General features: G+C 34.5%; 1 protein-coding gene across 15 annotated transcripts in view; it reads left to right on the forward strand.

The window, feature by feature from the left end:
- Positions 1-12,489, forward strand: part of LOC117333190 (RNA-binding protein Musashi homolog 2-like) — a 136,015-nt gene that overhangs the window by 99,306 nt on the left and 24,220 nt on the right. For 8 of the 15 annotated variants that reach the window (XR_004533843.1, XR_004533844.1, XM_033892355.1 and 5 more), the window contains exons 10-12: positions 466-528; positions 3,980-4,027; positions 5,403-5,492. Coding sequence is in view for 13 of the 15 variants with exons in the window: in XM_033892355.1 (XP_033748246.1) it covers positions 466-528; positions 3,980-4,027; positions 5,403-5,492 (201 nt within the window). In the remaining 2 variants the exon portion in view is untranslated. The remainder of the gene's footprint in view (positions 1-465; positions 529-3,979; positions 4,028-5,402; positions 5,493-12,489) is intronic. The other 7 variants (XM_033892350.1, XM_033892358.1, XM_033892360.1 and 4 more) reach the window with 3 other exon arrangements.

Raw genomic sequence — 12,489 nt, forward strand, 5'->3', positions numbered from 1 at the left:
ACACCTGAGGTCATTTGCTGCAAACCTAACGTTGTGATTGACCAATGAAATGGTGTGGCAGAGTTGAGATTATCACTGTAGAACTATGTTGTCGTAGATGATTTGTATATTTTTTTTTGCACTATTGGTGTGAGGTGCACTGGGTTAGATCATACTCCCAAGGACTACTCGTATTTACATCTGTTGGCTTACATAGTATATCGCTGTGTATAATGGCTGCCCGCAGTGACACATTTGTCGGAGCTCCAACGTAGACTGCAGCATTCTGGGAAAGTAGATGACACAAGATGTGGAAACAGTCTAGACCTCCCTATAGCAGGTGTGGACGTCCCTGCGGCGGGGGGTTTAGACTGAGGGCTGGTGTGGGGGCGGGACCTTTCACCGGGACCCAAGCTCTATACATGTGTGTGCTTATCTCTGCTGCCACTAAAACTTGTTTCCCTTTTTTTTCTAATCCTTTCGTAGTGACGAATGAAGATGGCGAGATTGTGTGGGATTTATCAAGCGACATTATTATGCCAGAGCTGTGTAAGTTCACCTCCCTTCCCTGTCTCGATACACTCCCCTCACTCACCTCATCATAATTATGCCCCAACTTTTTTAATGGGCACAATTGGGGTGTATAAAAGGTGGTTAAATCTGCCTGGCCAATCCACCGTCCAGACATTACAGGCGTCAACTTCATCAAACCTAACTTGTTTCAAATCAAGCTCAATAATTGGTCAAAATTGTTGCATTTTGACCAATCAGAGGGCCTGATGTAGGTTTAATGTTGGTGAATTTGATGCTTGTTTAACAACTAATACTTACTGCTTTTGCTGTTAGATTATGTGACTTGAGACTTTTAAAATTTCTTTAGAAGAGTACATTTTTATGCATTTTGCCAGTGAAATTTTGCTTTACGTTTTTTTCTATGAAGGGGCATCCAACTTTAGGAGGGATGTAGTCTATTGCTGTTTCAAAATTTATTTTTGAAAAAGAAATAAGGTGAAAAAAAGAATTCTTGGATATGACATGAAATAAGACACCCTGATTAATTGTGTAGTTTGATGACATGGCGACCAGTCGAATAAATTTTTTTTTTAATAACATGAAACCAAATTATCCTGAACTTAAGATGTCCATTTAAATAGGGTCATAACAAAAGCCAGTGTTTAAATGTCTGCTATTACCCTAGCAACCCCACGCCATCAGCTGTTAACATGGGCTATCTCTGTGACATTATATGTAGGTTGCATGACATTGATTAGGGTCAGGTATCCATAGCGATGCTTGGCCCACCAATCAGAGTAGAGAAGAAATCTGTACTGTGGAGTACTGTCTGTACATCTTGTTCTAGTTGTTAGATTTTGCATTTTGGCATCGTAGTCATTTGCTGTGGTGCATGAAACTGTCTAACAATTATAATCTAACTTTATTTTACATTATTTCTTTTCCAGATCATATGAAGCTGAATCATTTAAAATTCATTATATCATTTTCTCCATATTTTTTTCTCTTGATTTAAAGAAAAATGATTCTGTAGGTGTATCTCCCATCGAAAAGTTTTAAATTTTTTTATAAATAAATATGAATAATTAAAAACAATGACAAAATAAATAATTTGACGAGCTGATGAATTAATTGACCATTTCTGGGTAGGATATGAGTCCTGGCATGCTGGCTTTGTGTGATCTGTCACAACATGTCTGCTAATACATGCATATCTGTATTGTGGTAGATAAGGCTACAATAATAGCATTGCTGAGTTTTCTGCCTATAGAATTCCTATTAACTTTGGAAATTGATGAATTAATCAAAATGTTTATAAGGTAGATAAAGCAGACATAGAAACACCCTTAAAACAAAATAGAGCATAAAAAAATACAATAGATAACCCTGTATACCATGGACTAGAATTCAATAAACTATGAGCTAGAAATGATATCCAGTAGACAATGAACTAGAATTGATAAACCCAACATTCGATGAACTAGAATTGACAAACCTATCGGACCATGACCTATAAATCACTGAAAAACCCAGGATACCATAGAACCGGGCAGACAAACCCAGGATACCATAGAACCGGGCAGACAAACCCAGAAGACCATAGATTAGGACTTACAAACCCAGTAGACCATAGACTAGGGCTGACAAACCCAGTAGACCATAGACTAGGGCTGGCAAACCCAGTAGACCATGGACCAAGGCTGACAAACCCAGCATACCATAGAACCGGGCAGACAAACCCAGAAGACCATAGATTAGGGCTGACAAACCCGGTAGATCATGGACTAGGGCTGACAAACCCAGTAGACCATAGATTAGGGCAGACAAACCCGGTAGACCATGGACTAGGGCTGACAAACCCAGTAGACCATAGATTAGGGCTGACAAACCCAGAAACCATAGATTAGGGCTGACAAACCCAGTAGACCATAGATTAGGGCTGACAAACCCAGTAGACCATAGATTAGGGCTGACAAACCCAGAAATCATAGATTAGGGCTGACAAACCCAGTAGACCATAGATTAGGGCTGACAAACCCAGAAACTATAGATTAGCGCTGACAAACCCAGAAACTATAGATTAGGGCTGACAAACCCAGAAGACCATAGATTAGGGCTGACAAACCCAGAAGACCATAGATTAGGGCTGACAAACCCAGTAGACCATAGATTAGGGCTGACAAACCCAGAAACTATAGATTAGCGCTGACAAACCCAGAAACTATAGATTAGGGCAGACAAACCCTGAAGACCATAGATTAGGGCAGACAAACCCTGAAGACCATAAGACTAGTACTGACTTCATTTGAAGTTGTTTACTGTGCTGATAGATCAAAAGGATACTAGGCTACCAGGGATGCAAATTCTTGTGGACGTAGATAGGAAATCGACTTCCATGCCAGTTCTCCCTCCAGGTGATGCTTGCCTGTAATTTGGTTGATGTGCATTATATGTTTAGGAAGATTCTACGCCAGCTTGATATCGGGACATTACACCAGCTACTCATTGCCTGATAACAAACATAGAAAGTCATAGTTTGATATGAGAGGGAAAGCAAACAGAAACTGATTTTTGTAATGAAATAGAGGAGATAATATTGGTTTGTGATATGTTCAGTAGCTAGAGACGAGCTGCAGCCTACCATCCAATTACTTGTCATATTAATATGGTGCCACAGGCAGGCACAGTTTGTAGAGATTGGTAGCAGTACAGATAGCTATAGTCTAGATAGAAATTGTCTTCCTGATAGGAGAATATTATTCTTTAAATATAATCCATTTAGTATGCAACTCATTCAAACACTGACAGTCCAGGACAAGATATTTAGGATGATTTATATGATGAAAAAAATTGCACGAATGGCTGCTGGTATAAATGACCCACAGCTACAAATGATACTAGCGAATCCTGTAGAGAAACTTCCTGGATAGTTAAGTAAGGCTGTAAATAGATCGTAAAAGATGCAAGACCTATTATGTAATAATCAATATTCCACTGGAATTTCTTTTTTCAAAAAGAAATACTGTAGAAACTCAATTTTCTGCAGGAAGATGTTCCTAGGTTTAACAGGAAAATGTTCCTAGGTATAACAGGAAGATGTTCCTAGGTATAACAGGAAGATGTTCCTAGGTATAACAGGGGGAAGGCAGTGCTATTTTATAATAGTAAAGTGTGTAGGGGGTTTAATGTTGTAGATACTGTATACAATTTTATATATAGACGATTAAGGAACAGTACAGAATATAGGCAATCCCTGTCCCTGAAGAGTGACCTGCCCCAATTAATTTTACACTCCTTCATGCATATAAATATCTAACCTTATTATATTGAGGATACAAAATGTTTATTCAAAATTCATAATTGTCAATAAAACATATATCTTTTTTCTTTTTCATCCTTAGCTATTGGAATTTAAATATTTAAAATTGTACATTGTCAAAAAAACATTGTTTGGAATGTAGCAAAAAGAAATTCTCGATTATTTCAGTGACCTCTCCCCATCTTGGCGGTGTTCCTTTGACAAGCGGTATGGAAGGTTGGTATTTTCTCCTGGTCACTCACAATGTCTGTAGCACAGGTCCAGTCATTGGTCAACACATTGACCAATCATATCACAGGACACAAGCCCAATTCTCATTGGTTGACACATTAACCAGTTATAACACAGGATTACTTTAATGGTTCAGTTAACTTCATTAATTGTTAAGCGAACTATGTCACCAGAAAATTGAGAGATTTTTCCTATCTTGTTGCACAAAGCCTATTGTTCGATTGAATTTGATTGCATTTTGATGTGATGCTGTACATGTGTTCTCTACATTGCTGTTATAACAAACCCATCAAATACACTCTTCCATATTTGTATAATTTTACAAAATACATATATATATCTTTATCATAAAGTATATGGAGTTTGCCAGCTAGTATAAAGTTTTATTATCTTTAGCTATCTGGAGATATTTGGTAGAACTTTTATTTCCATAATACTGCTAATCAGGATATAAAATAAATTGTTTTTTACTGGTAATTAAACCTATATCATGGACACCATTAATCCTGCTGGCTTGTAGATGTAGTGTTAACCTCTGCTTCATGTCCTCTGAGGTCACATATTGTTTAATCTTAACTCATTAAGTCATCCTGGAAACTCGGATGTGGTGTGCTAAAACTGACATGCTTTTGATGTTATTTTGCTGATTTTACTAATTTTTAAATACAATTGTAGTGACCTTTTTGGTGTTTAGACAAACCACTGCATGGCTTATGCCTGCATGAAACAATATTTCAATCCCCTGTGTTATTTTGATCAATCCATATAATTATCCCTGCACTCCAGAGCAGTTGGATAAGCAAAAATTAAATTTATGCAGCGACAAGCTAGTTTAAAAAATATGCAAGTTTCCTTTAATCATTTCAAATTATTTTGATTAGATTGAAAGTTATTGTGAATATTTATTTGGTTTCATTGAAGTACTGCAAGACTATTTGGTGTGGAATGGAACATCTTTCTGAAATTTTGAGATTTAGGCAACTTGTGTTGCTCTAGTGAACAGTTAAACTCCCTGGGCCATGCTAGTCTTTTCCTCAAGTGTCTAACATTTCCCCCACTAGTGTGTCATCCAATATATATATGTACAGTATATCCCCTTTTTTCTGTCTTTTGATATTTTCCCTGTTTGTTAAATTTAACTACTCAGAAATGTTATCGTTTCAAATTGCGAAGCAAGTAAACATATATCATTATTTGAAAATGTTTTCATTTCTTCTGATTAAATGGTATCATCTCTCTTTTTACGGCATACATTACACAATCTATTCATTTTTCAAAACATGTTCATTTTGCCAACTTTCACTTTCCATTAAGTTATTATGTGATGAAGTATTGTAAGTTGTCTTGTCTTTCCTTGTAGGCTTCCTGCCCCATGGACTGCACACTGCTGCCTATCCCTATGCTGGCCGTGGATTTCCAGCCATTGCCCCTGCAGGGTACTACTATCCAGGTATGGAAATATTAGACTTAGGGCAGTGGTACCCCTTCTAAAAACCACCTCTCTGTCTGCTTTCTGTCTGAACTCTGACCTTAAGTTTTCAGCCATTCAGGAAAGAGATGAACTTTTGACCTTAAGTTTTCAGCCAATCAGGAAGGAGTCGAACTTTGACCTTTAAGTTTTCAGCCAATCAGATAGGATGTTGTCCCAGAACATTCAGGAGACTTCTCAACTTTGAAAGGATGTGTTATCTCAAGTTTTTGATGTTTTTTGGTGGAAACATATCGGAAATATTTGTAGTGACAAAATCTAATGGATTTATAAAATGTCTTAACAGTGTGTAAGCTTCTATCTTTAAATAGTTGTTACTATTTGTGGAAAGTGTTAATTTATTGATCAAGTCAGATATGGTTCGAAATGGACCAACGTGTTATTTATGTATATTTGTACACAGAACAACATGTCTCAGATTTCATCACAAATATTCATGAGCATTACACCACCTATTTATATAGAAACTATACAGATTATATTTTGGTGCAGTGAAATTTGAAATCCAATGAAGTTGTAAATGGAGAAATTGTATATATATATATACATTTAATGGCAGATATAACAACAGAATAGTTTGAACAAATTGCCTTCACTTTTATTGATAGAGATCATGTCAGTTCTCAGTAATTAAAATGGAGGTGTGAACTTTCTGATCGACTTTCAAATTTTGTTTTTGTTGTATTTCCTGTAAGAGAAAAGATGCCTTGACTTCCAGATTTCAAGAAAGGTGGTAAAATAATGAAAAGCATGAGCATTTTGTAAAGGGATATGTCTGAGACCTGCTGATCTGTTTGATATGGCGGGTTGTGTCCCGGAAGCCAATGTACTACAAACTGTGGCAGGGCCGGTAGCGAGTACCGCCGTCAGTCACTGACCAATGGTCAAGTTCAAGTCTTGTTCACACAAGATTTTAAGGCAAAAGTATTTATTTTTGTGTCACTCGTATACCAGAGCTGTCCCTGGCATGTACAGCAGCCATGTTTATTGATGTCTTATGGGTATTGGAAGCAGTCCTCTTATGGACAGGAACCCACCTTTGCACTTGTGCCAAATTTCACCTAAACAAAAGCATTAATGACAATATTGATTTTAGTGAAATTAGTTATCTCACATACAAAATTTTACAGCAAATTACTGGGAAATGACCAAACAAAAATAGTACTGTTGCCTTTGTTTTGCTAAATTATTTATTAATATTTAAGATAACATACGGTTGCCATGCTACCAATGTACAGGTTTATTTTTGTCTGTTTTTGTTGTTGAAATTCAATAATCTATTTATGAGGCATGTTTGTAAATGTAGTATTTATGAGTGTGTATGAATCGTATTGATTTTTTTTCCATTTAGGTGCTATTTCCTGTATTTGATTTTTCTACAAATAATAATATATCATCCATCATTTTATTTACTTATTGATCAGAGTATGTTTGATAATGTATTTATCAAAATATAGACAAAAGGTAGTTTAAATTTAACTAAAAACATTTGAGTTGCAAAGTATACATAGGTGATAGTGATTTTATTTATGACTTTAAAATAATAAACCACTGTATTGCAACATGTCACTTGTGATCAATAGACACTATTTATTCTGAAGTCTAATATCCTGTTTACCTAAGTTCTCTTTCTATTCAAATAAAATATAATATATAGATTTTAATTATTTGATTGAGTAGTTGATTTCTTTTATATATTAGAGGGCCCCACCTAATCCTTGAATTTGTTACTTTTTTACACTGTATTATATACTCAGAAACATAAGAAGATATTATTGCTGTCAAGTTCTAAACAAATGACAAACATATTTTTATGAAACTATAATGTATCAACCTCAGGATTGTTATATTTTAGAAGCTTTCAGCGACACAAAGGAAATGTGCTTTTTTGTTTGTTAATGCCGGTGTAAATTGTGTTCCTCAACCTAAGAACTAGAAATTATCTCCCTTGTGTGAATTTATCTCCCTTAATAGCAATATGATAGTCTGCTGAATTAACGTGTGTTCTTCCAATCCCCTATTTTAAGCAAAGTATTCCCTATTTCATCTTGATTCTATATTAAAAAATAGAATATCTTCTTCAAAATCAATCAAGCATTTTTCGGTATGATTTTCAGTTATAATTTCAATTTTCTTGTTAAAATAACTAGCGATTCTTATTCCAGAGTAATAGATTATTTTATATTTTACAAAGAGACATGTTTAAATGAATCATGTGCTATTATATAACCAATGTGCATTTCCTCTGAAGTGGGTGATAATGATGAAGAAATTACGAAAAACAAATTGTAAACAATAAAATATAGCTAAACCACACTACCTCATTCACCCAGTATCCTTGGCAACCTTAAAGCCGAGGCATGTTAAAAAAACATTATGCCATATGGATGTAATTATGCAAACTGCCTGACTCATTATATATTTCCAATATTTAGAAAGTATTGAGATTTTTTCTGTATCTTCTTTTCCATATTACTTGTATTGATTAGACACTGTCCAAGACTTTCAGTTTAAGGGGAATTTGAAAATGTAGCAAAGGGGAAAAAATAAAGTAAAATAGTATTTCAGCAAAAAATTCATTCCGGGAAAAAGTACTTCTTCTTATAATTTTTCCATTGTGATCTCGAAGACATGCTTCCAATAATGAAATCTAAACTGTGTGACAAAGTTACCTTATTCCATTCGTATATTATGAAATCGTAATAATTATATTAGAAAATGTGTAGGAATATAAAATTACAAATAATACAAGAAAGAGTAAGAAAGCTTTGAGCGTTGGTTTACCAAATGTGATGGTTATAATTACCTGTGTTACCTGTGATCGGTTGTACCTGTTTTCCCGTCTCACCGAATCCCAACATGTCATATTCGTATAAGCAATAAGAATATAACCCAGGAAACAATACGTTTTCTGTTATGGATGTTGTGCTTTTTTTATTGCTAGGAGACCAGTGTTGTTGGTCCCAAACATTACAGATCATTTATTGTCAAGAAACAGGGCAATCTCTGTACATATTATAAAATATTGTTGTCTTTCTTTATGAATCTATGCATGCATATTTATGAGTTGATGGACATGAAATTGCCAAAGGGTTCCATTGTAAGAAAGGATTCAGATAAGTGCACACACTTGTTGCTTTTGTTATTATTGTTGGAGAACATACAATAAATTTTAATTATTTTAGTTTTTTGTTCCAATTAAAATTCATACTTAATTCTTCTATCCATTTGTGTCACATTCTGAAAATAAGTCGCGTTGTTCTACAAAGATAACCCCCATACGACAAATTTGCTTTACTTCTACAATAAATATATTTTCTTGTTTTTAATGTCAATATTCTCTTTGTTCAGTTATGTTTATGAAGTCATTATGGCCAGACCTGTTTTCTAAAAAAAACAGAAGTTTATATATTTATTTATATATGCTTATACATAAAAATGTGGAAAATCCCTTTTGAACTGAGCTTTAATTTCATTCCGCTAGTGAAGTTTTTGACTGCCATTATATATTAATGCCTTATGGCATTACAAACCCTGCCAAATTTTTAGCAGATAATGTGTTTAGGATGTGATCCCTATATCTAGTGTGTTCTAGAGTCGTCGCCACAGGACACTTACAGTATTGCAGATGTACTACAGGTTACCGCTATTTATAAGGACCAAGATGCATAACTTAAGTATATACAGTATTTTTATTAGGTACATCTAGTTCAAAAATGGAATGGTAAAACTTGATTTACATGTATTTATAAATATATTTAATTTCAAACATTCAAATTTGGTGAGTTTGTAAGTTTAATTTGAAATATACTGCTCATAACACCATTAAGTATTTTGTTAAAACTAAAATAGATCTATAAATTTAGAATAAAATTTTGTTGATGTTTATCCTCCCTATAACAGTGGTGACTGTATTGTCAATATGACCTCTGTCCTGTGGTTTGTCCCATACCAAATTCTCTACAAATAAACCATTGTCTGAAAGGCAAAGATCAGCAGACTACACAATTGTAGCAAGAATTTACAATTATATTGTAAAGTTGTTTTGCTTGTTGGCAGTTGGTCTTGGTTACTAAGGAAACTGGTTTATTGTCGTGAGACAGGTGAAGTTAGGCTTTCTCATAGTACTTATATCAATATAGGAGCTTCCTCGGTAGGTTTTTATTTAAACATTAAATAATATATTAATGTATACATGCTTTGTTTGTAGTTGTCTGAATAGTTGTGATTTTTGTTGATTTTTTTAGTAATACTGCTATATCTACATATGTATATGATTGTATACTATATACATTGATGTTTTTGTCAGTGGTTCATGTCAACACACTCTCAGAATCACCATGGTAACAGGGACCAAGGTGATTGGTTACTAGGGCTGTTAACACAAGTAGGAGTTTCTATAGTAACTACATACACTCACTTGTCACTAGAACAACTTGGAAAAATGACAAAAACTAGATCATGACAATTTTAAAATCATCAATCAAATCCTTACAATATGATTATTTTTATTGTTACTTTAGTGCGTGTTTAGACATTATTATCCCCAGCCCCCTTGGTCACCTTAGGAAACCACTGTGATACTGAGATTTTATTGGCTGTTTTTTCATCGGGTGCAGCTGATGGAAGGAATGACCTTTTCAGTTATGCCACTAATTACTGTTCATCGATGTAAGAAACAACTGTTCTCATTAATAATGTGACTATATGGTTGGAATGGTCTTTTTATGGGAATAAAATTTTGTTAACAAGATTTCTTTCTTTCTTTCTCTTCTCCATTGTTTTCTGTGGTTTCCTAGAACTGTTGCCATAGCAACAAGACTTGCACCTCTCATTGAAGTAGATACACACAGAAAACTTTCCATTGGGCACTTGACAGGAAATTTTAATGAAGGAACCATTAAGTTTAAACCAGTTTTAAAAACATATAAAGAGAATGAACATTTTCACTGTAAAAAAAAATCCTTTGTCCAACAGTTCCTGGTACAAAATGAGGAAAAATATTTCATTACTTGATTCTTCCTGCTAAATTTTTTTAGGATAATTAAATGAACAAATAATTTAGACATCTAAAACAATTAATATTGAAAGTAATTGTATTGGCCCTGAATTGGCCCTGGGTTGGAACCAGGAAAATGAGCCATTTTTGACATCTGTTCATTGTTTGTCACATGCAGGACTTGGTACAGCGTATAGTCCGTCCTCAATGGTCTCGGCCGCTGCGGCCCGCAGTGTGGTTGCGGCCGCAGCAGCCCGTGGCTCCGGGGCGCCGCGTGCGGGAAGGAGCATTTTAAGTCTCCCCTCTACTCCCGGTAAGCCCCACTGCTCGTGTTCAGTCCACACTTGTAAACATATTGCCACATCCTTCTTACATTGGCACAATTTAAAGTGTATCTGTACATTGCAAGACTTCACATACATTCTCAATGTTTCTCACAGGTTTATTTAGAGGAGCACAGTTTAATGATCTGGTGTTTTTATAATTACAAAGGTTAGAGACCTAGATGATTGATTAGAAAACTGAGGCCCATCTCGACGGGGTTCGTTAGAGCCTTGAATACCTGAAGAAATTAATTGAGGGTTTATGTCAGTCCTATGATGGAAACACTTGACATTGTAACAATGACCTCCTACAGGTGTTGCTTTCAGCTTTTCTCAGTCCTTGCACCGTGGTGTTCGTATTGGGTGCAGTCATGTGGTGTGATATCCAGTGTACCATATAACAACTAACTGCCTGTAGTTGTCTCCCCACAAACCCTGTTGTGTGGTGGACATGTGTAGTTTGTGGATTGTAGACATTTTGATTATTAATGTTGTATGTAATTACCTCCTTTGTGGTCAGAGACAGGCTGTTTGTTTATTGTTTATTATTTATTTGTTACTTTTCTTCAGATCTTTTTTGTAATTATTGTCGTTTTGAAAATCAAGAGACATGATATTGATATTGAAATTGTTTCTTGTGTGGTCTGCAGTTAATGCTATGCCTAAATATTTCTAGCTTGCTTTGATTAACCTTGATGGTTGCTATGGTAACCCAGTATTTTTTTTTAATTTAAGTGTTTTTGTCTTTCTTCTTGAATTTTGATTTGATATTGTGCTTCAATTTGATGTTCACAAATTGTATCTTCATTATAGAAATTGCTGTAATTTTGAATAACTTTGACTTGTATTATTGTGTGAAAAAAAAAATGTTGATAATTGACATAAATTGACTTCCATAACAGCCAATCTATGTCTTGGCTATTGATGTCATTAATAAGACCTTCAATTTAAAAGAATTTTACTAAAATAATTGATTCGATATTTTCAGGAAGATGATCTTTGAAATAAAGGGCACTTAGTCTCTCACCATGATACCTTTATTGATGGGTACACTGTATTATGAAAACAAAATAAAAAAACAAATTCTTTGTAATATTGAAGGTCCTATTAAAGTTGTAATGATAGAATTGACATCCAGACTTGTAATAATACATGTTTAAGACTTGGCTACCAGGACAAAAATTAGATTCCAATTATTTTTTTTGATATCCAAATCTCAAACTCAAACCTTTATTCTAAAATACATGTATGACAGTATCCTTTTCTGAAATGTGTTGACCATGTTGAGTTTGGATCATTGGATGTGGTAGAGTTAAATTGTAGACTTGATCTTTACCTACTTACGCTAAAATAACATCACTGTCTGTATCCCTCCATTTCTACATTTTCACATTGTGTGTATATTTTAGAAGGACACATTTTAATGAAACAAAATACATTAATTTTAAATTGTAATTCTGCTAGTTTTTAGTCAATATTCAAAGAAATTTCAAAAGAAAACCAGTTTGGAATATTTTTTTTTTTTTTTTTAATTTTTTTTTTTACAAAAGTAACATTTTGAATTATTTTTGGAATCCGATGTTAGATGTCCTTGTGGCTGTGTAGTATTGGTGCAGACAGAGATGTGACGACACCA

The sequence above is a fragment of the Pecten maximus genome, chromosome 8 (genome assembly GCF_902652985.1).
Source record: "Pecten maximus chromosome 8, xPecMax1.1, whole genome shotgun sequence".
Taxonomy (NCBI): domain Eukaryota; kingdom Metazoa; phylum Mollusca; class Bivalvia; order Pectinida; family Pectinidae; genus Pecten; species Pecten maximus.